The sequence below is a fragment of the Bos indicus genome, chromosome X (genome assembly GCF_029378745.1).
Source record: "Bos indicus isolate NIAB-ARS_2022 breed Sahiwal x Tharparkar chromosome X, NIAB-ARS_B.indTharparkar_mat_pri_1.0, whole genome shotgun sequence".
Taxonomy (NCBI): domain Eukaryota; kingdom Metazoa; phylum Chordata; class Mammalia; order Artiodactyla; family Bovidae; genus Bos; species Bos indicus.
In genome coordinates, this window is record NC_091789.1 from 40,070,031 (window position 1) to 40,090,549 (window position 20,519).

General features: G+C 46.7%; 1 protein-coding gene across 1 annotated transcript in view; it reads right to left on the bottom strand.

Moving 5' to 3' along the window:
- LOC109561910 (histone-lysine N-methyltransferase PRDM7) overlaps positions 1-20,147 on the bottom strand; it is a 62,499-nt gene extending 42,352 nt beyond the window's left edge. The window contains exons 1-2 of the mRNA XM_070784075.1: positions 20,076-20,147; positions 18,000-18,117 (exon numbers count right to left, since the gene is read on the bottom strand). Of these exons, the coding sequence (XP_070640176.1) occupies positions 18,000-18,117; positions 20,076-20,147 (190 nt within the window). The remainder of the gene's footprint in view (positions 1-17,999; positions 18,118-20,075) is intronic.
- Between the last annotated feature and the right edge of the window lie 372 nt (positions 20,148-20,519).

The following is a 20,519-nucleotide window of genomic DNA, read 5'->3' on the forward strand; positions in this document are numbered from 1 at the left end:
CTCAGTGTGTGTGTTTCTCTGTATGCTGTGTGTTCACTCTTTCACAGTGTGTGCCTTTCTCAAGTGAGTCTCTTTCAGTGTGTGTGTGTGTGTCTGTCTCTCTCAGTGTGCATGGCTAACTCTCAGTGTATGTGTGTCCCTTTCAGTGTGTGTGTCTCTGTGTGTGTGTGTCTCTGTGTGACTCTCACAGTGTCTCTGTTTGTGTGTCTCCCAGTGTGTCCCTCTCTCCATGTGTGTGTTTCTGTCTCATTGTGTGTCTGCCTCAGTGTAGTGTGTCTCGTTCGTAGTGTCTGTGTGTTGCTCAATGTGTGTGTCTCTCCCTCTAAGTTGTGTGTGTGTCTCTCTCTCAGTGTTTGTGTGTCTCTCTCAGTGTGTGAGTGTGTGTCTCGCTCTCCTTGTTTAAGTTTCTCTCCCTCAGTGTGTGTGTGTGTGTGTGTTTGTGTGTGTATATATATCTATCTATCTATCTATCTATCTATATCTATATCTATATCTATATCTATCTATCTATCTCGCTCTCAGGAGTGTGTATCTCTTCCTGGATGAGGGTGTCTCCCTCAGTGTGTATGTGCCTCTAGTCTGCTGTCTCTGTGTGTCTCTGCATGTGTCTCTCAATATTTGTGTGTCTCAGTGTGTTTGTTTCTCTCTCTCAGTGTGTGTGTCTCTCTCAGTCTGTGTGTCTCTCTCATTGTGAGTGTGTCTGGTTCTTAGAGTGTATGTGTGTGCGTCTCTCTCTGTATGTGTATGTCTCTCAGTGTGTGGGTCTCTCTCAGTCTGTGAATGTTTGTCTCGCTCTCTGTGTTTAAGTTTCTCTCCCTCAGTGTGTGTGTGTGTGTGTGTGTGTGTCTAGCTCTCAGGAGTGTGTGTCTGGATGAGTGTGTGTCTTGAGTGTGTGTCCTGGATGAGGGTGTCTCTCTCAGTGTGTGTGTCCCTCTCAGTTTGCATGTCTCTGTGTGTCTCTGTCTGTGTCTCTCCATGTACTTTTGTCTCTCTTTCAGTGTGTGTCTCTCTCTCAGTGTTTGTGTGTCTCTCTCAGTGTGTGAGTGTGTGTCTCTCTCTCCTTGTTTAAGTTTCTCTCCCTCAGTGTGTGTATGTGTCTAGCTCTCAGGAGTGTGTCTCTTCATGGATGAGAGTGTCTCTCTCAGTGTGTGTGTCCCTCTCAGTTTGCATGTCTCTGTGTGTCTCAGTGTGTTTTTGTCTCTCTCTCAGTGTGTGTGTTTCTCAGTGTGTGTGTTTCTCTGTATGCTGTGTGTCCAGTCTTTCTCAGTGTGTGTCTTTCAATGTGTGTGTCTTTCTCAGTGTGTGTGTGTATTTGTTTGTCTGTCTCTCTCAATGTGCGTGGGTAACTCTCAGTGTGTGTCTATTCCTTACAGTGTGTGTGTGTCTCTGTGTGACTCTCACAGTGTCACTGTTTGTGTGTCCCCCAGTGTGTCTCTCTCTCCATGTGTGTGTTTCTGTCTCATTGTGTGTCTGCCTCAGTGTAGTGGGTCTCTTTCTCAGTGTCTGTGTGTTGCTCAATGTGTATGTCTCTCCCTCTAAGCTGTGTGTGTGTCTCTCTCTCAGTGTTTGTGTGTCTCTCTCAGTGTGTGTATCCCTCTCAGTTTGCATGTCTCTGTGTGTGTCTCTCAGTGTGATTTTGTCTTTCTCTCAGTGTGTGTGTCACTCAGTGTGTTTTTTTCTCTCTCTCAGTGTGTGTGTCTCTCTCATTGTGAGTGTGTCTGGTTCTTAGAGTGTATGTGTGTGCGTCCCTCTCTGTATGTGTATGTCTCTCAGTGTGTGTGTCTCACAGTGTGTGTGTCTCTCAGTGAGTGTGTCCCTCTCAGTTTGCATGCCTCTGTGTGTCTTTGTATGTGTATCTCAGTGTGATTTTGTCTTTCTCTCAGTGTGTGTATCTCTCAGTGTGTTTGTATGTCGTGTGTTCACTCTTTCACAGTGTGTGACTTTCTCATGTGTGTGTCTTTCTCAGTGTGTTTGTGTGTGTTTGTCTGTCTCTCACAGTGTGCGTGGCTAACTCTCAGTGTGTGTGTGTCCTTTTCAGTATGTGTCTCTGTGTGTGTGTTTTTCACTGTGACTCTCACAGTGTCTCTGTTTGTGTGTCTCCCAGTGTGTCTCTCATTCCATGTGTGTGTTTCTGTCTCATTGGGTGTCTGCCTCAGTGTAGTGGTTCTCTTTTGTAATGTCTGTGTGTTGCTCAATGTGTGTGTCTCTCCCTCTAAGTTGTGTGTGTGTCTCTCTCTCAGTGTTTGTGTGTCTCTCTCAGTGTGTGAGTGTGTGTCCGCTCTCCTTGTTTAAGTTTATCTTCCTCTATGTGTATATGTCTCTAGCTCTCAGGAGTCGTGTCTCTTCATGGATGATGGTGTCTCTTTCAGTGTGTGTGTTCCTCTAAGTTTGCATGTCTCTGTGTGTCTCTGTGTGTGTCTCTCAGTGTTTTTATATCTCTCTCAGTGTGTGTGTCTCTCAGTGTGTGTTTCTCTGTATGTTGTGTGTTCACTCTTTCACAGTGTGTGTATTTCTCAAGTGAGTCTCTTTCTCAGTGTTTGTGTGTGTCTGTCTGTGTCTTTCAGTGTGCATGGCTAACTCTCAGTGTGTATGTGTACCTTTCAGTGTGTGTGTCTGTGTATGTGTGTTTCTCACTGTGACTCTCACAGTGTCTCTGTTTGTGTGTCTCCCAGTGTGTCTCTCTGTCCATGTGTGTGTCTCTGTCTCACTGTGTGTCTGCCTCAGTGTTGTGGGTCTCTTCTTAGTGTCTGTGTGTTGCTCAATGTGTGTGTCTCTCCCTCTAAGTTGTGTGTGTGTCTCTCTCTCAGTGTTTGTGTGTCTCTCTCAGTGTGTGAGTGTGTGTCTCGCTCTCCTTGTTTAAGTTTCTCTGCCTCACTGTGTGTGTGTATATATATCTTGCTTTCAGGAGTGTGTGTCTCTTCCTGGATGAGTGTGTCTCCCTCAGTGTGTGTGTGCCTATAGTCTGCCTGTCTCTGTGTGTGTCTCTCAATATTTGTGTGTCTCAGTGCTTTTTTTTTTTTTTTCTCTCTCTCAGTGTGTGAGTCTCTCTCAGTCTGTATGTCTCTCTCAGTGTGAGTGTGTGTCTCGTACTCTTTGTTTAAGTTTCTCTCCCTCAGTGTGGGTATGTCTCTAGCTCTCAGGAGTGTGTGTCTCTTCATGGATGAGGGTGTTTCTCTCAGTGTGTGTGTTGCTCTCAGTTTGCATGTCTCTTTCTGTCTCTGTGTGTGTCTCTCAGTGTGTTTTAGTCTCTCTCTCAGTGTGTGTCTCTCAGTGTGTGTGTGTCTCTCAGTGTGTGTGTATCTCTCTCTGTATGTGTATCTCTCTATGTGTATGTCTCTCAGTGTATATGTCTCTCAGTGTGTGTCTCTTAGTGTGTGTGTCTCTGAGTTTGTGTGTCCATCTCAGGTTGCATGTCTCTGTGTGTCTGTGTGTGTGTCTCTCTGTGTGTTTTTGTCTCTCTCTCAGTGTGTGTGTCTCGCACTGTGTGTGTTTCTCTGTATGTTGTATGTTCACTCTTTCACAGTGTGTGTCTTTCTCAAGTGAGTCTCTTTCTCAGTTTGTGTGTGTGTCTGTCTGTCTCTCAGTGTGCATGGCTAACTCTCAGTGTGTGTGTCTCTTTCAGTGTGTGTGTCTCTGTGTGTGTGTTTCTCTCTGTGACTCTCACAGTGTCTCTGTTTGTGTGTCTCCCAGTGTTTCTCTTGACATGTGTGTGTTTCTGTCTCATTGTGTGTCTCCCTCAGTGTAGTGTGTCTCTTTCATAGTGTCTGTGTGTTGCTCAATGTGTCTGTCTCTCCCTCTAAGTTGTGTGTGTGTGTCTCTCTCTCAGTGTTTGTGTGTGTGTCTCAGTGTGTGAATGTGTGTCTCACTCTCTTTTTTTTAGTTTCTCTCCCTCAGTGTGTGTGTGTGTGTGTGTCTAGCTGTCAGGAGTGTGTGTCTCTTCCTGTATGAGTGTGTTTCTCTCAGTGTGTGTGTGTCCCTCTAGTCTGCCTGTCTGTGTGTGTCTCTCAGTGTTTTTTGTGTCTCAGTACGTGTGACTGTCTCAGTGTGTCTCTCTCATTGTGAGTGGGTCTGGTTCTTGGCGTGCATGTGTGTGTCTCTCTCTGTATGTGTATGTCTCTCAGTGTGTGTGTCCCTCTTAGTTTTCATGTCTGTGTGTCTCTGTGTGTGTCTCTGTGTGTTTTTGTCTCTCTCTCAGTGTGTGTGTCTCTCTAAGGATGTGTATCTCTCACAGTGTCTTTCTCCTTCTCAGTGTGGGTGTCTCTCTCTCAGTGTGTGTGTCTCTCAGAGTGTGTGGGTCTCTAGATTTTGTGTTCACTCTTTCACAGTGTGTGTCTCTCTCAGTCTGATTGTGTCTGGTTCTCAGTAGTGTGTGTGTTTCCATGTTTTTGTGTATCTCTCTCTGCAAGGGTATGTCTCTCAGGGTGTGTGTCTCTCAATTGTGTGTCTCCATGTATCTGTGTGTGTGTCTCTAAGTGTTTTTTGTCTCTCTCTCAGTGGGTATGTCTCTCTAGTATGTGTGTGTGTCTCAGTGTGTGTGTGTCTCTCTTTGTATGTATATGTCTCTCAGTATGTGTGTCTCACACTGTATGTGTCACTCTTAGTTTGCATGTCTCTTTGTGTGTCTCAGTGTGTTTTTGTCTCTCTTTCAGTGTTTGTGTTTCTCTGTACGTTGTTGTCCAGTCTTTCTCAGTGTGTGTCTGTGTGTTTGTCTGTCTCTCTCAGTGTGCGTGGCTAACTCTCAGTGTGTGTGTGTCCCTTTCAGTGTGTGTGTCTCTGTGTGTGTGTCTCTGTGTGACTCTCACAGTGTCTCTGTTTGTGTGTCTCCCAGTGTGTCTCTCTCTCCATGTGTGTGCTTCTGTCTCATTGTGTGTCTGCCTCAGTGTAGTGGGTCTCTTTCATAGTGTCTGTATGTGTTGCTCAATGTGTGTGTCTCTCCCTCTAGGTTGTGTGTGTGTGTCTCTCTCAGTGTTTGTGTGTCTCTCTCAGTTTGTGAATGTTTATCTTGCTCTCCTTGTTTATATTTCTCTCCCTCAGTGTGTGTGTGTGTGTGTGTATAGCTCTCAGGAGTGTGTTTCTCTTCCTGGATGAGGGTTTCTCTCTCAGTGTGTGTGTCCTTTAAGTTTGAATGTCTCTGTGTGTCTCTGTTTGTGTCTCTCAATATGTGTGTCTCTGAGTGTGTTTTTCTCTCTCTTTCAGTGTGTGTCTCTCACTGTGTTTTTCTCTCTCAGTGTGTGTCTCTCTCAGTGTATCACTGTCATTGTGAGTGTATCTGGTTCTTAGTGTGTGTATGTCTCTATCTCTGTATGTGTATGTCTCTCAGTGTGTGTGTCCCTCTCAGTTTGCCTGTCTCTGTGTGTCTCTGTATGTGACTCTCCGTGTACTTTTGTCTCTCTCTCAGTGTGTGTCTTGCTCTCAGTGTTTGTGTGTCTCCCTCAGTGTGTGAGTGTGTGGCTCGCTCTCCTTGTTCAAGTTTCTCTCCCTCAGTGCATGTGTGTATATCGCTTTCAGAGTGTGTGTCTCTTCTTGGATGAGGGTGTCTCCCTCAGTGTGTGTGTGCCTCTAGTCTGCCTGTCTCTGTGTGTCTCTGTGTGTGTCTCTCAATATGTGTCTCTCTGTGTGTTTTTTTCTCTCTCTCAGTGTGTGTGTCTCTCTCAGTCTGTGTGTTTCTCTCATTGTGAGTGTGTCTGGGTCTTAGAGTGTGTGTGTGTGCCTCTCTCTCTGTATGTGTATGTCTCTCAGTGTGTGTGTGTGTCTCAGTGTGTGTGTCCCTCTCAGTTTGCATGTCTCTGTGTGTCTCTGTGTGTGTCTCTCTGTGTGATTTTGTCTTTCTCTCAGTGTGTGTGTCTCTCAGTGTGTTTTTTTCTCTCTCTCAGTGTGTGAGTCTCTCAGTCTGTGTGTCTCTGTCATTGTGAATGTGTCTGATTCTTAGCATGCGTGTGTGTGTGTCTCTCTCTGTACTTGTATGTCTCTCAGTGTGTGGGTCTCTCAGTGTGTGTGTCTCTGAGTGTGTGTGTCAGTCTCAGTTTGCATGTCTCTGTGTGTCTCTGTGTGTGTCTCTCAGTGTGTTATTATCTCTCTCTCAATGTGTGGGTCTCGCAGTGTGTGTTTTCTCTGTATGTTGTGTGTTCACGCTTTCACAGTGTGTGTCTTTCTCAAGTGAGTCTCTTTCTCAGTGTGTGTGTGTGTGTTTGTCTGTCTCTCTCAGTGTGCATGGCAAACTCTCAGCGTGTGTGTGTCCCTTTCAGTGTGTGTGTCTCTGTGTGTTTTTCTCTCTATGACTCTCACAGTATCTCTGTTTTTGTGTCTTCCAGTGTGTATCTCTCTCCATGTGTGTGTTTCTGTCTCATTGTGTGTCTGCCTCAGTGTAGTGTGTCTTGTTCGTAGTGTCTGTGTGTTGCTCAATGTGTGTGTCTCTCCCGCTAAGTTGTGTGTCTGTCTCTCTCTCAGTGTTTGTATGTCTCTATCAGTGTGTGAATGTGTGTCTTGCTCTCCTTGTTTAAGTTTCTCTCCCTTAGTGTGTGTGTGTGTGTGTGTGTGTGTGTCTAGCTCTGAGGAGTGTGTGTCTCTTCCTGGATGAGGGTGTCTCCCTCAGTGTGTGTGTGCCTCTAGTCTGCCTTCTCTGTGTGTCTCTCTCAGTGTGTTTTTGTCTCTCCCTCAGTATGTGTGTCTCTCAGTGTGTGTGTTTCTCTGTATGTTGTGTGTTCACTCTTTCACAGTGTGTGTCTTTCCCATGTGTGTGTCTTTCTCATGTGTGTGTCTTTCTCAGTGTGTGTGTGTGTTAGTCTGTCTCTCTCAGTGTGCTTGGCTAACTCTCAGCGTGTGTGTGTCCCTTTCAGTGTGTGTGTCTCTGTGTGTTTTTCTCTCTATGACTCTCACTGTGTCTCTGTTTGTGTGTCTCCCAGTGTTTCTCTCGACATGTGTGTGTTTCTATCTCATTGTGTGTCTGATTCAGTGTAGTGTGTCTCTTTCATAGTGTCTGTGTGTTGCTCAATGTGTGTGTCTCTCCCTCTAAGTTGTGTGTGTGTGTCTCTCTCTTAGTGTTTGTGTGTCTCTCTCAGTGTGTAAGTGTGTGTCTCGCTCTCCTTGTTTAAGTTTCTCTCCCTCAGTGTGTATGTCTCTAGCTCTCAGGAGTGTTTGTCTCTTCATAGATGAGGGTGTCTCTCTCAGTGTGTGTGTCCCTCTCAGTTTGAATGTCTCTGTGTGTGTCTCTCAGTGTGTTTTAGTCTCTCTTTCAGTGTGTGTGTCTCTCAGTGTGTGTGTGTGTGTCTCTGTATGTGTATGTCTCTCAGTGTGTATGTCTCTCAGTGTGTGTCTCTCAGTGTGTGTGTCTCTGAGTTTGTGTGTCAGTCTCAGGTTGCATGTCTCTGTGTGTCTCTGCATGTCTCTAACTCTCAGGATTGTGTGTCTCTTCCTGGATGAGGGTGTCTCTCTCAATATATGTATCCCTCTAGTCTGCCTGTCTCTGTGTGTATCTCTCAGTGTGTGTGTCTCTCAGTGTGTTTTTGTTTCTCAGTACGTGTGACTGTCTCAGTGTGTGTGTCTCTCTCATTGTGAGTGTGTCTGGTTCTTGGCACGTGTGTGTGTGTCTCTGTCTATGTGTATGTCTCTCAGTGTGTGTGTCTCTCAGTATGTGTGTCCCTCTCAGGTTGCATGTATCTGTGTGTCTCTGTGTGTGTCTCTCAGTGTGTTTTTGTCTCTCTCTCAGTGTGTGTGTCTCTCTCAGAATGTGTGTCTCTCACAGTGGGTTTCTCTCAGTGTGAATGTCTCTATCTCACAGTGGTGTGTGTCTCTCAGACTGTGTGGGTCTCTGTAGGTTATGTGTTCACTCTATCACAGTGTGTGTCTCTCTCAGTGTGATTGTGTCTAGTTCTCAGTGTGTGTGTGTGTGTGTGTCCATGTTTTTGTGTATCTCTCTCAGCAAGGGTATGTCTCTCAGGGTGTGTATCTCTCAGTTGTGTGTCTCTATGTATCTGTCTGTGTGTCTCTCAGTGTTTTGTGACTCTCTCTCAGTGGGTATGTCTCTCTCAGTGTGTGTGTGTCTCTGTATGTTTATGTCTCTCAGAGTGTGTGTCTCTCAATGTGTGTGTCGCTCTTAATTTGCATGTCTCTGTGTGTGTCTCAGTGTGTTTTTGTTTCTCTCTCAGTGTGTTTGTTTCTCAGGGTGTGTGTTTCTCTGTATGATGTATGTCCAGTCTTTCTCAGTGTACGTCTTTCAAAATTGTGTGTCTTTCTCAGTGTGTCTTTCTCATGTGTGTGTCTTTCTCAGTGTGTGTGTGTGGGTGTGTTAGTCTATCTCTCTCAGTGTGCATGGCTAATTCTCAGTGTGTGCCTGTCCCTTTCAGTGTGTGTGTCTCTGTGTGTGTGTTTCTCTCTGTGACTCTCACAGTGTCTCTGTTTGTGTGTCTCCCAGTGTGTCTCTCTCTCCATGTGTGTGTTTCTGTCTCATTGTGTGTCTGCCTCTGTGTTGTGGGTCTCTTCTTAGTGTCTGTCTGCTGCTCAATGTGTGTGTCTCTCCATCTAAGTTGTGTGTGTGTCTCTCTCAGTGTGTGAGTGTGTGTCTCGCTCTCCTTGTTTAAGTTTCACTCCCTTAGTGTGTGTGTGTGTGTGTGTGTGTGTGTGTGTGTGTGTGTCTAGCTCTGAGGAGTGTGTGTCTCTTCCTGGATGAGGGTGTCTCTCTCAGTGTGTGTGTCCCTCTCAGTTTGCATGTCTCTCTGTGTCTGTGTGTCTGTCTCTGTGTGTGTGTATCTCACTCTCAGGAGCATTGTCTCTTCCTGGATGAGGGTGTCTCCCTCTGTGTGTGTGTCTAGATCTCAGGAGTGTGTGTCTCTTCCTGGATGAGGGTGTCTCTCTCAGTGTGTGTGTCCCTCTCAGTTTGCATGTCTCTCTGTGTGTCCTGTGTGTGTCTCTCAGTGTGATTTTGTCTCTCTCTCAGTCTGTGTGTCTCGCAGTGTGTATATTTCTCTGTATGCTGTGTGTTCACTCTTTCACAGTGTGAGTCTTTCTCATGTGTGTGTCTTTCTCAGTGTGTGTGTGTATGTTTGTCTGTCTCTGTCAGGGTGCATGGCTAACTCTCAATGTGTGTGTGTCCCTTTCAGTGTGTGTGTCTCTGTTTGTGTGTCTCCCAGTGTGGCTCTCTCTCCATGTGTTTGTTTCTGTCTCATTGTGTGTCTACCTCAGTGTTGTGGATCTCTTCTTAGTCTGTGTGTTGCTCAGTGTGTGTGTCACTCCCTCTAAGTTGTGTGTGTGTGTGTCTCTCTTAGTGTTTGTGTGTCTCTCTCAGTGTGTGAGTGTGTGTCTCTCTCTCCTTGTTTAAGTTTGTCTCCCTCAGTTTGTTTGTGTATATCTCACTCTCTGGAGTGTGTGTTTCTTCTTGGATGAGGATGTCTCTCTCAGTGTTTGTGTCCCTCTCAGTTTGCATGTTGCTATGTGTCTCTGTCTGTGTCTCTCTGTGTACTTTTGTCTCTCTCTCAGTGTTTGTGTGTCTCTCTCAGTATGTGAGTGTGTGTCTCGCTCTCCTTGTTTAAGTTTCACTCCCTCAGTGTGTGTGTGTGTGTCTAGATCTCAGGAGTGTGTGTCTCTTCCTGGATGAGGGTGTCTCTCTCAGTGTGTGCGTCCCTCTCAGTTTGCATGTCTCTCTGTGTCTGTGTGTCTGTCTCTGTGTGTGTGTGTGTATATATATATATATATATATATATATATATCTCACTCTCAGGAGCATGTGTCTCTTCCTGGATGAGGGTGTCTCCCTCTGTGTGTGAGTGCCTCTAGTCTGCCTGTCTCTGTGCATCTCTGTGTGTGTCTCTCAATATGTGTGTTTCTCAGTGTGTTTTTTTCTCTCTCTCAGTCTGTGAGTCTCTCTCAGTCTGTGTGTCTCTCTCATTGTGAGTGTTTCTGGTTCTTAGTGTGTGTGTGTGTCTCTCTCTGTATGTGTATGTCTCTCTGTGTGTATGTCTCTCAGTGTGTGTGTCTCTGTGTGTGTCAATCTCAGTTTGCATGTCTCTGTGTGTCCTGTGTGTGTCTCTCAGTGTGTTATTGTCTCTCTCTCAGTGTGTGTGTCTCACAGTGTGTGTGTTTCTCTGTATGTTGTGTGTTCACTCTTTCACAGTGTGTGTCTTTCCATGTGTGTGTCTTTCTCAGTGTGAGTATGTGTTTGTCTGTCTCTCTCAGTGTGCATGGCTAACTCTTAGCGTGTGTGTGTCCCTTTCAGTGTGTGTGTTTCTCTCTGTGACTCTCACAGTGTCTGTGTTTGTGTGTCTCCCAGTGTGTCTCTCTCTCCATGTGTGTGTTTCTGTCTCATTGTATGACTGCCTCAGTGTAGTGGGTCTCTTTCGTAGTGTCTGTGTGTTGCTCAATGTGTGTGTCTCTCCCTCTAAGTTGTGTGTGTGTCTCTCTCTCACTGTTTGTGTGTGTCTCTCAGTATGTGAGTATGTGTCTAGCTCTCCTTGTTTAAGTTTCTCCCCCTCAGTGTGTGTGTGTGTTTGTGTGTCTAGCTCTCAGGAGTGTGTGTCTCTTCCTGGATGAGGGTGTCTCTCTGAGTGTGTGTGTCCCTCTAGTCTGCCTGTCTCTGTGTGTGTCTCTCATTATGGGTGTCTCTCCGTGTGTTTTTGTGTATCAGTAGGTGTGTCTGTTTCAGTGTGGGTGTCTCTCTCATTGTGAGTGTGTCTGGTCTTGGCGTGTGTGTGTGTCTTTTTCTGTATGTGTATGTCTCTCAGTGTGTGTGCCTCTCAGTGTGTGTGTCCCACTCAGTTTGCATATCTCTGTGTGTCTCTGTGTGTCTCTCCATGTACTTTTGTCTCTCTCAGTGTGTGTCTCTCTCTCAGTGTTTGTGTGTCTCTCTCAGTGTGTGAGAGTGTGTCTCACTCTCCCAGTTTGTTTCTCTCCCTCAGTGTGTGTATATATATCTCGCTCTCAGGGGTGTGTGTCTCTTCCTGGAGGAGGGTGTCTCTCTCAGTGTGCATGTTCCTCTAGTCTGCCTGTCTCTGTGTGTCTCAGTTTGTATCTCTCAGTATGTGTGGCTATCAGTGTGTTTTTTGTCTCTCTCTCAGTGTGAGTGTCTCTCTCAATCTGTGTGTCTCTCTCACTGTGAGTGTGTATGGTCTTGGCATGTGTGTGTGTGTCTCTCTCTGTATGTGTATGTCTCTCTTGTGTGTCTCTCAGTATGTGTGTCCTTCTCAGTTTGCATGTCTCTGTGTGTCTCTGTGTGTGTCTCTCAGTGTGTTTTATCTCTGTCTCTGTGTGTGTGTCTCTCTCAGGGTGTGTGTCTCTCACAGTGTGTTTCTCCATCCCAGTGTGGATATCTCTCTCTCTCTCTCAGTGTGTGTGTCTCTCAGACTGTGTGGATCTCTGTATGTTGTGTGTTCACTCTTTCACAGTGTGTGACTTTCTCATGTGTGTGTCTTTCTCAGTGTGTGTGTGTGTGTTTGTCTGTCTCTCACAGTGTGCGTGGCTAACTCTCAGTGTGTGTGTGTCCTTTTCAGTACGTGTCTCTCTGTGTGTGTTTTTCACCGTGACTCTCACAGTGTCTCTGTTTGTGTGTCTCCCAGTGTGTCTCTCATTCCATGTGTGTGTTTCTGTCTCACTGTTTGTCTGCCTCAGTGTAGTGGGTTTCTTTCGTAGTGTCTGTGTGTGTTGCTCAATGTGTGTGTCTTTCCCTCTAAGTTGTGTGTGTGTCTCTCTCTCAGTGTTTTTGTGTCTCTCTCAGGGTGTGAGTGTGTGTCTCACTCTCCTTGTTTAAGTTTCTCTCCCTCAGTGTGTGTGTGTGTGTGTGTGTGTCTAGCTCTCAGGAGTGTGTGTCTCTTCCTGGATGAGGCTGTCTCTCTGAGTGTGTGTGTCCCTCTAGTCAGCCTGTCTCTGTGTGTGTCACTCATTATGGGTGTCTCTCAGTGTGTTTTTGTGTCTAGTATGTGTGTCTGTCTCAGTGTGTGTGTCTCTCTGAGTGTGTCTGGCCTTGGCGTGTGTGTGTGTGTGTCTCTGTATGTATAGGTCTCTCAGTGTGTGTGCCCCTCCTAGTTTTCATGCCTCCGTGTGTCTCTGTGTGTCTCTCTGTGTACTTTTGTCTATCTCAGTGTGTGTCCCTCTCTGTGTTTGTGTGTCTCTCCCAGTGTGTGAGTGTGTGTCTCGCTCTCCCAGTTTGTTTCTCTCCCTCAGTGTGTGTGTGTATATCTCACTCTCAGGCATGTGTGTCTCTTCCTGGATGAGGCTGTCTCTCTGAGTGTGTGTGTCCCTCTAGTCTGCCTGTCTCTGTGTGTGTCTCTCAGTATGTGTGTCTCTCAGTGTATTTTTGTGTCCCAGTATGTGTGTCTGTCTCAGTATGTGTGTCTCTCTCATTGTGAGTGTGTGTCTCTATGTGTATGTCTCTCAGTGTGTGTGTCTCTCAGTGTGTGTGAGTGTGTGTCTCACTCTCCTTGTTTAAGATTCTCTGCCTCAGTGTGTGTGTGTGTGTGTGTGTGTGTGTATATATATATATATATATATATATATATATATCTCGCTCTCAGGAGTGTGTGTCTCTTCCTTGAGGAGGGTGTCTCTCTCAGTGTGCATGTCCCTTTAGTCTGCCTGTCTCTGTGTGTCTCAGTGTGTGTCTCTCAGTATGTGTGGCTATCAGTGTGTTTTTGTCTCTCTCTCAGTGTGTGTGTCTCTCTCAATCTGTGTGTCTCTCTCATTGTGAGTGTGTCTGGTTCTTAGCCAGTGTGTGTGTGTGTGTCTCTCTGTATGTGTATGTCCCTCAGTGTGTGTGTCTCTCAGTGCGTCTCTCAGTGCGTGTGTCCTTCTCAGTTTGCATGTCTCTGTGTGTCTCTGTGTGTGTCTCTCAGTGTGTTTTTGTCTCTGTCTCCATGTGTGTGTCTCTCTCAGGGTGTGTGTCTCTCACAGTGTGTTTCTCCTTCCCAGTGTGGATGTCTCTCTCTGTCTCAGTGTGTGTGTCTCTCCGACTGTGTGGGTCTCTGTATGCTATGTGTTCACTCTTTCACAGTGTGTGACTTGCTCATGTATGTGTCTTTCTCAGTGTGTGTGTGTTTGTCTGTCGCTCACAGTGTGTGTGGCTAATTCTCAGTGTGTGTGTGTCCTTTTCAGTATGTGTCTCTCTGTGTGTGTTTTTCACTGTGACTCTCACAGTGTCTCTGTTTGTGTGTCTCCCAGTGTGTCTCTCATTCCATGTGTGTGTTTCTGTCTCATTGTGTGTCTGCCTCAGTGTAGTGGGTCCCTTTCTTAGTGTCTGTGTGTTGCTCACTGTGTGTGTATGTCCCTCTAAGTTGTGTGTGTGTCTCTCTCTCAGTGTTTGTGTGTCTCTCTCAGTGTGTGAGTGTGTGACTCGCTCTCCTTGTTTAAGTTTCTCTCCCTCAGTGTGTGTGTGTGTGTGTGTGTGTGTGTGTGTGTGTGTCTAGCTCTCAGGAGTGTGTGTCTCTTCCTGGATGAGGCTGTCTCTCTGAGTGTGTGTGTCCCTCTAGTCTGCCTGTATCTGTGTGTGTCTCTCAGTATGTGTGTCTGTCTCAGTGTGTGTGTCTCTCTCATTGTGAGTGTGTCTGGTCTTGGCGTGTGTGTGTGTGTCTCTCTCTGTATGTATAGGTCTCTCAGTGTGTGTGCCTCTCAGTGTGTTTGTCCCTCTCAGTTTGCATGCCTCTGTATGTCTCTGTGTGTCCCTCCATGTACTTTTGTCTCTCTGTGTGTGTCTCTCGCTCAGTGTTCGTGTGTCTCTCAGTGTGTGAGTGTGTGTATTGCTCTCCCAGTTTGTTTCTCTCCCTCAGTGTGTGTGTATATCTTGGTCTCAGGAGTGTGTATATCTTCCTGGAGGAGGGTGTCTCTCTCAGTGTATATGTCCCTCTAGTCTGCCTGTCTCTCTGTGTCTCTGTGTGTGTCTCTCATAATGTGTGTCTCTGTGTGATTTTGTTTCTCTCTCAGTGTGTGTGTCTCTCTCAGTCACTGTGTCTTTCTCATTGTGAGTGTGTCTCGTTCTTAGCCTTTGTGTGTGTGTGTGTGTCTGTATGTATATGTCTCTCAGTGTGTCTCTCAGTTAGTGTCTCACTCAATATGTGTGTCCATGTCAGTTTGCATGTCTCTGTGTGTTTCTGTGTGTGTCTCTCAGTGTGTTTTTGTCTCTGTCTCAGTGTGTGTGTCTCTCTCAGGGTGTGTGTCTCTCACAGTGTGTTTCTCCTTCCCAGTGTGGATGTCTCTCGCTCTCTCAGTGTGTGTGTCTCTCAGACTGTGTGGGTCTCTGTATGTTGTGTGTTAACTCTTTCACAGTGTGTGACTTTCTCATGTGTGTGTCTTTCTTAGTGTGTGTGTGTGTTTGTCTGTCTCTCACAGTGTGCGTGGCTAACTCTCAGTGTGTGTGTATCCTTTTCAGTGTGTGTCCCTCTATGTGTGTGTTTCTCTGTGTGACTCTCACAGTGTCTCTGTTTGTGTGTCTCCAAGTGTGTCTGTCCATGTGTGTGTTTCTGTCTCATTGTGTGTCTGCCTCAGTGTAGTGGGTCTCTTTCATAGTGTCTGTGTATGTTGCTCAATGTGTGTGTCTCTTCCTCTAAGTTGTGTGTGTGTCTCTCTCTCAGTGTTTTTGTGTCTCTCTCTCTGTGTGAGGTTGTGTCTCACTCTCCGTGTTTAAGTTTCTCTCCCTTATTGTGTGTGTGTGTGTATGTGTGTGTCTAGCTCTCAGGAGTGTGTGTCTCTTCCTGGATGAGAGTGTCTCTCTGAGTGTGTGTGTCCCTCTAGTCTGCCTGTTTCTGTGTGTGTCTCTCAGTATGTGTGTCTCTCAGTGTGTTTTTGTGCCTCAGTATGTGTGTCTGTCTCAGTGCGTGTGTCTCTCTCATTGTGAGTGTGTCTGGTTCTTGGTGTGTGTGTGTGTCTCTCTCTGTATGTGTATGTCTCTCAGTGAGTCTGTCTCTCAGTGTGTGTGTCCCTCTCAGTTTGCATGTCTCTATGTGTCTCTGTGTGTGTCTCTCAGTGTGTATTTGTCTCTCTCTCAGTGTGTCTCTCAGTGTGTGTGTTTCTCTGTATGTTGTGTGTTCACTCTTTCACAATGTGTGTCTTTCTCATGTGTGTGTTTCTTTCTCAGTGTGTGTGTGTGTCTGTCTGTCTCTCTCAGTGTGCATGGCTAAATCTCAGTGTGTGTGTGTCCCTTTCAGTGTGTGTGTCTCTGTGTGTGTGTTTCTGTCTGTGACTCACAGTGTCTCTGTTTGTGTGTCTCCCAGTGTATCTCTATCTCCATGTGTGTGTTTCTGTCTCATTGTGTGTCTGAATCAGTGTTTTGGGTCTCTTCTTAGTGTCTGTATGTTTCTCAATGTGTGTGTCTCTCCCTGTAAGTTGTGTGTGTGTCTCTCCTTCTAAGTTGTGTGTCTCTCTCAGTGTGTGAGCATGTGTCTCGCTCTCCCAGTTTGTTTCTCTCCCTCAGTGTGTGTGTGTATATATCTCTCTCTCTGAGGAGTGTGTGTCTCTTCCTGGAGGAGGGTGTGTCTCTCAGTGTGCATGTCCCTCTAGTCTGCCTGTCTCTGTGTGTCTGTGTGTGTGTCTCTCAGTATGTGTGGCTATCAGTGTGTTTTTGTCTCTCTCTCAGTGTGTGTGTCTCTCTCAGTGTATGTGTCTCTCTCATTGTGAGTGTATCTATTTCATAGCCTGTATGTGTGTATCTCTCTGTATGTATATGTCTCTGAGTGTGTGTGTCTCTCAGTGTGTGTTTCCCTCTCAGTTTGCATGTCTCTGTGTGTCTCTGTGTGTGTCTAACAGTGTGTTTTTGTCTTTCTCTCAGTGTGTGTGTTTCTCTGTATGTTGTGTGTTCAGTCTTTCTCAGTATGTGTCTTTGAATGTATGTGTCTTTATCATGTGTGTGTCTTTCTCAGTGTGTGTGTGTGTTTGTCTGTTTCTCTCAGTGTGCATGGCTAACTCTCAGTTTGTGTGTGTCGCTTTCAGTGTGTGCTTGTCTGTGTGTGTTGTTCTCACTGTGACTCTCAAAGTGTTTCTGTTTGTGTGTCTCCCAGTGTGTCTCTCACTCCATGTGTGTGTTTCTGTCTCATTGTGTGTCTGCCTCAGTGTTGTGGGTCTCTTCTTAGTGTCTGTGTGTTGCTCAATGTGTGTGTCTCTCCCTCTAAGTTGTGTCTGTCTCTCTCTCTCAGTGCTTGTGTGTCTCTCTCAGTGTATAAGTGTGTGTCTCACTCTCCTTGTTTAAGTTTCTCTCCCTCAGTGTGTGTGTGTGTATATCTCACTCTCAGGATTGTGTGTCTCTTCCTGGATGACGATGTCTCTCTCAGTGTGTGTGTCCCTCTCAGTTTGCATGTCTCTGTGTGTCTCTGTCTGTGTCTCTCCATGTACTTTTGTCTCTCTCTTGGTGTGTGTCTCTCTCTCAGTGTTTGTGTGTCTCTCTCAGTGTGTGAGTGTGTGTCTCTCTCTCCTTGTTTAAGTTTCTCTGCCTCAGTGTGTGTGTATAGCTCACTCTCAGGAGTGTGTGTCTCTTCCTGGATGAGGGTGTCTCCCTAACTGTGTGTGTGCCTCTAGTGTGCCTGTCTCTGTGTATCTCTGTGTGTGTCTCTCAATATGTATGTCTCTCAGTGTGTTTTTGGGTCTCAGTATGTGTGTCTGTCTCAGTGTGTGTGTCTCTTTCATTGTGAGTGTGTCTGGTTCTTGGTGTGTGTGTGTGTGTCTCCGTATGTGTATGTCTCTCAGTGTGTGTGTCTCTCAGTGTGTGTGTGTCCCTCTCAGTTTGCATGTCTCTGTGTGTCTCTGTGTGTGTCTCTCAGTGTGTTTTTGCGTCTAAGTGTGTGTGTGTCTCTCAGTGTGTGAGTCTCTCAGAGCGTATGAGTATCTGTAGGTTGTGTGTTCACTCTTTCACAGTGTGTCTCTCTCTCAGTGTGATTGTGTCTGATTCTCAGTGTGTGTGTATGTGTCCATGTTTTTGTGTATCTCTCTGCAAGGGTATGTCTCTCAGTGTGTGTGTGTCTCTCAGTGTGTGTGTGTCTCTCTCTGTATGTGTATGTCTCTCAGTGTGTCTGTCTCTCAGTGTGTGTGCTGCTCTCAGTTTGCATGTCTCTGTGTGTGTCTCAGTGTGTTTTTGTCTCTCTCTCAGTGTGTGTCTTTCTCAGTGTGTGTCTTTATCATGTGTGTGTCTTTCTCAGTGTGTGTGTGTGTGTTTGTTTGTCTGTCTCTCTCAGTGTGCATGCCTAACTCTCAGTGTGTGTGTCCTTTTCAGTATGTGTGTCTCTGAGTGTGTGTCCCTGTGTGACTCTCACAGTGTCTCTGTTTGTGTGTCTCCCAGGGTGTCTCATTCTCCATGTGTGTGTTTCTGTCTCATTGTGTGTCTGCCTCAGTGTAGTGGCTCTCTTTCATAGTGTCTGTATGTGTTGCTTAATATGTGTGTCTCTCCCTATAAGTTGCATGTGTCTCTCTCTCAGTGTTTGTATGTCTCTCTCAGTGTGTGAGTGTGTGTCTCGCTCTCCTTGTTTAAGTTTCTCTCTCAGTGTGTGAGTGTGTGTCTCACGCTCCTTGTTTAAGTTTCTCTCCCTCAGTGTGTGTGTGTGTGTGTGTGTGTCTAGCTCTCAGGAGTGTGTGTTGTTTCCTGGATGAGGGTGTCTCTGTCAGTGTGTGTGTCCCTCTAGTCAGCCTGTCTCTGTGTGTGTCTCTCAGTATGTGTGTCTCTCAGTGTGTTTCGTGTGTCTCTCAGTGTGTGTGTCTCTCTCATTGTGAGTGTGTCTGGTTCTTGGCGTGTGTGTGTGTCTCTCTCTGTATGTGTATGCCTCTCATTGTACTTAAGGCCCAGCCCCATATGCAAGGTCCCCAGTCTGAGATCCGGACGTCAGGAAGTCAGGCCCCCTAACCAGGTCTCCAGTCTGAGATCTGGATATGAGGAAGTGAAACCCCGCACATTGGGCTCATCCTACCCCAGGGCCGCCAAGGACCGGCAGCAGCTACAAGCTTCTCTGAGGTCTCCTCCGATTGGGGTCCAGAGCCCGCTCAGTCCTCCCTCAGGGTCCTCAACTTGAAACTCTGGAGGAGCCGGGCTTCTTCCCTCTGCTCACCTGAGGCCACGCCCCCTTTCCCAGGTCCCCAGTTTCTCTGAGACCTGGATGTCAGGAAATGCAACATGTGCTCATCCACCCTCTGTGCTCCCTGAGCCTTGATGTGAGGGTCCCGCCTCTGGTCAACACAAAGGGCATCCCCAGATCTGCCAGGGCTCAAGATGTGGTCCCTGAGGGATGATGAAAGGTAACCCCACTGATCCCTGCCCCTGCTGTCAGCCCTGGGCCACCTTGGTGGTGGGATGAGCACTTGGCAGCCTGTTCTGACTTGCGCATCTGCATCTCAGAGACATTAGGCAACTGTTAGAAGGGGCAGGGCCTCAGATGGGCAGGCGGGAAGATCTTAGTTATTTTGAGGGTCAAGGTGAGGACACTGAGGGAGGACTCAGGGGATGCTGGACCCCAGAGCATAGTGGGCTCTGGGAGGGCATAGGGCAGATGAACATATGCTGTATTTCCTCACATCCGGGGCTCAGAGACCCCACACCAGTGCTCTTGCCTGGAAAATCCCATGGACAGAGGAGCCTGGTAGGCTGCAGCCCACGGGTAAGTAAGAGTGGGACACGACTGAGCAACTTCACTTTCACGCATTGGACAAGGAAATGGCAACCCACTCCAGTGTTCTTACCTTGGGGAATCCCAGGGACGGGGGAGCCTGGTGGGCTTCTGTTTATGGGGTCACACAGAGTTGGACATGACTGAAGCGACTTAGCAGCAGCAGCAGGGCTCAGAGAGACTGGGGACCTGGTATAGGGGGCTGCCTTCCTAACATACAGGGTTCAGAATGGGTTCCTGGTATAGGGAGCAGACTTCCTGACATTTGGGTCTCAGAGAGACCAGGGCTGGGGGCTTAGTGTGGGAGGAGAGAGAATCAGAACTCCTACCCAGATACAAAGTGAGGTCCCTGAGAAGGACTGAAGGGATCCCAGGTTCGCGCCCCTGTCATTGGCCCTGGGAGCCCCTGGGGTGAGAAGAGCACACTAGGCATGTCCTAACTTCCTGACATCGTGGTATCTGAGAGACTGGGGACGTGATGTGAGGAGAAGAGACTCGGGTGCGGAGAGGACAGAGCCCAGGTGAGTCAGCTCTTGCCATCACCTTTAGCATCAGTCCTTCCAATGCATATTTGGGGTTGATTTCCTGTAGAATGGACTGGCTGATCTCCTTGCTGTCCAAGGGACTCTCAAGAGCCTTCCCCAGCACCACAGTGGTCCTATTTTATACATAGTCGTGTGTATCTGTTACTCTCAAACTCCTAATTTATCCCTTCCCCTGCTTTTCCTCTTTGGTAACCATAAATTTGTTCTCTGAGTCTGTTTCTGCTTTGTAAATAATTTCATTTGTATCATCTTTTTAGATTCCACATATAAGTGATACCATAGAATATTTGTCTTTCTCTTTCTGACTTCCTTCTCTTAATATGATAATCTAGGTCCATCTGTGTTGCCACAGATGGTATTACTTCATTATTTTTCATGGCTGAACTGTATTCCTGTGCGTGTGTGTGCATGTGTGTGTGTAAACCTTACATCTTCTTTATCCAATCATCCGTTGATGGACATTTGGGTTTCTTCCATATCTTGTCTCCTGTAAATAGTGCTGCAATGAACATTGGGTGCATGTATCTTTTCCTATTAGAGTTTCTGTCTTTTCCAGATATATATTTAGGAGTGGGATTGCTGGATCATCTGGTAGTTCTGTTTGTAGTTGTTTAAGGATCCTCCATACTGTTCTCCCTATTGACTGTACTCATTTACATTTCACCAACAATGTACAAGGGTTCCCTTTTCTCTGCACCCTCTCCAGCATTTATTCTTCACAGGTTTTATTGATGATGGCCATTCTGACCAGTGTAAGGCGAAATACTTCAGTGGAGTGTTGATTTGTATTAATCTAATAATTAGGACCATATGTTGAGCTTCTTTTCATGTGCCTGTTGGACATCTATGTCATCTTTGAAGAAAGAGTCTTCTTTGGAGAAGGGGTTTTGTGTCAGGGTCACACAGGCTGGGTGGCTCAAACTACAAACCGCATTGGTTCAGGAGGCCAGCAACTGAGGTCAAGGTGTCGACTGACGTTGGTTCTCATGATGGATGTGGAGAGTCTGTCCCATATCTGCCCCCTCACTTCTGGGGCTTTGCTGGCCATGGTGGGCATGTCTGGGCTTGGAGAGCTCTGCCTTCCTCCTCTCCCGGAGTTCTCCTCTGTGTTTGTCTGTCTCTAAATGTGTCCTTTGTATGGAGACAGCCATCCTGTTAGAGGAGGTTCCATCCTAATGAGCTCACTTGACCATCGTCAGCTCTAAGAAGACCTTTCCTTTGTCTGTAAGGTCCAGCGAGGTACAGGGGATTGAGACTCCAGCACCTGACTGAGGGGACACAATGTGACTCCTCACACCCTACAAAGGCTCTGAGGTAGGAACACACTGGAATGTTCTAAGGATGGAAGGATGGCCTTCATAGCTACTGGGGTGAATCCAGTGCTGAAGAAAGCAGGCCACTAGGGTAGGAGCCAAATCAG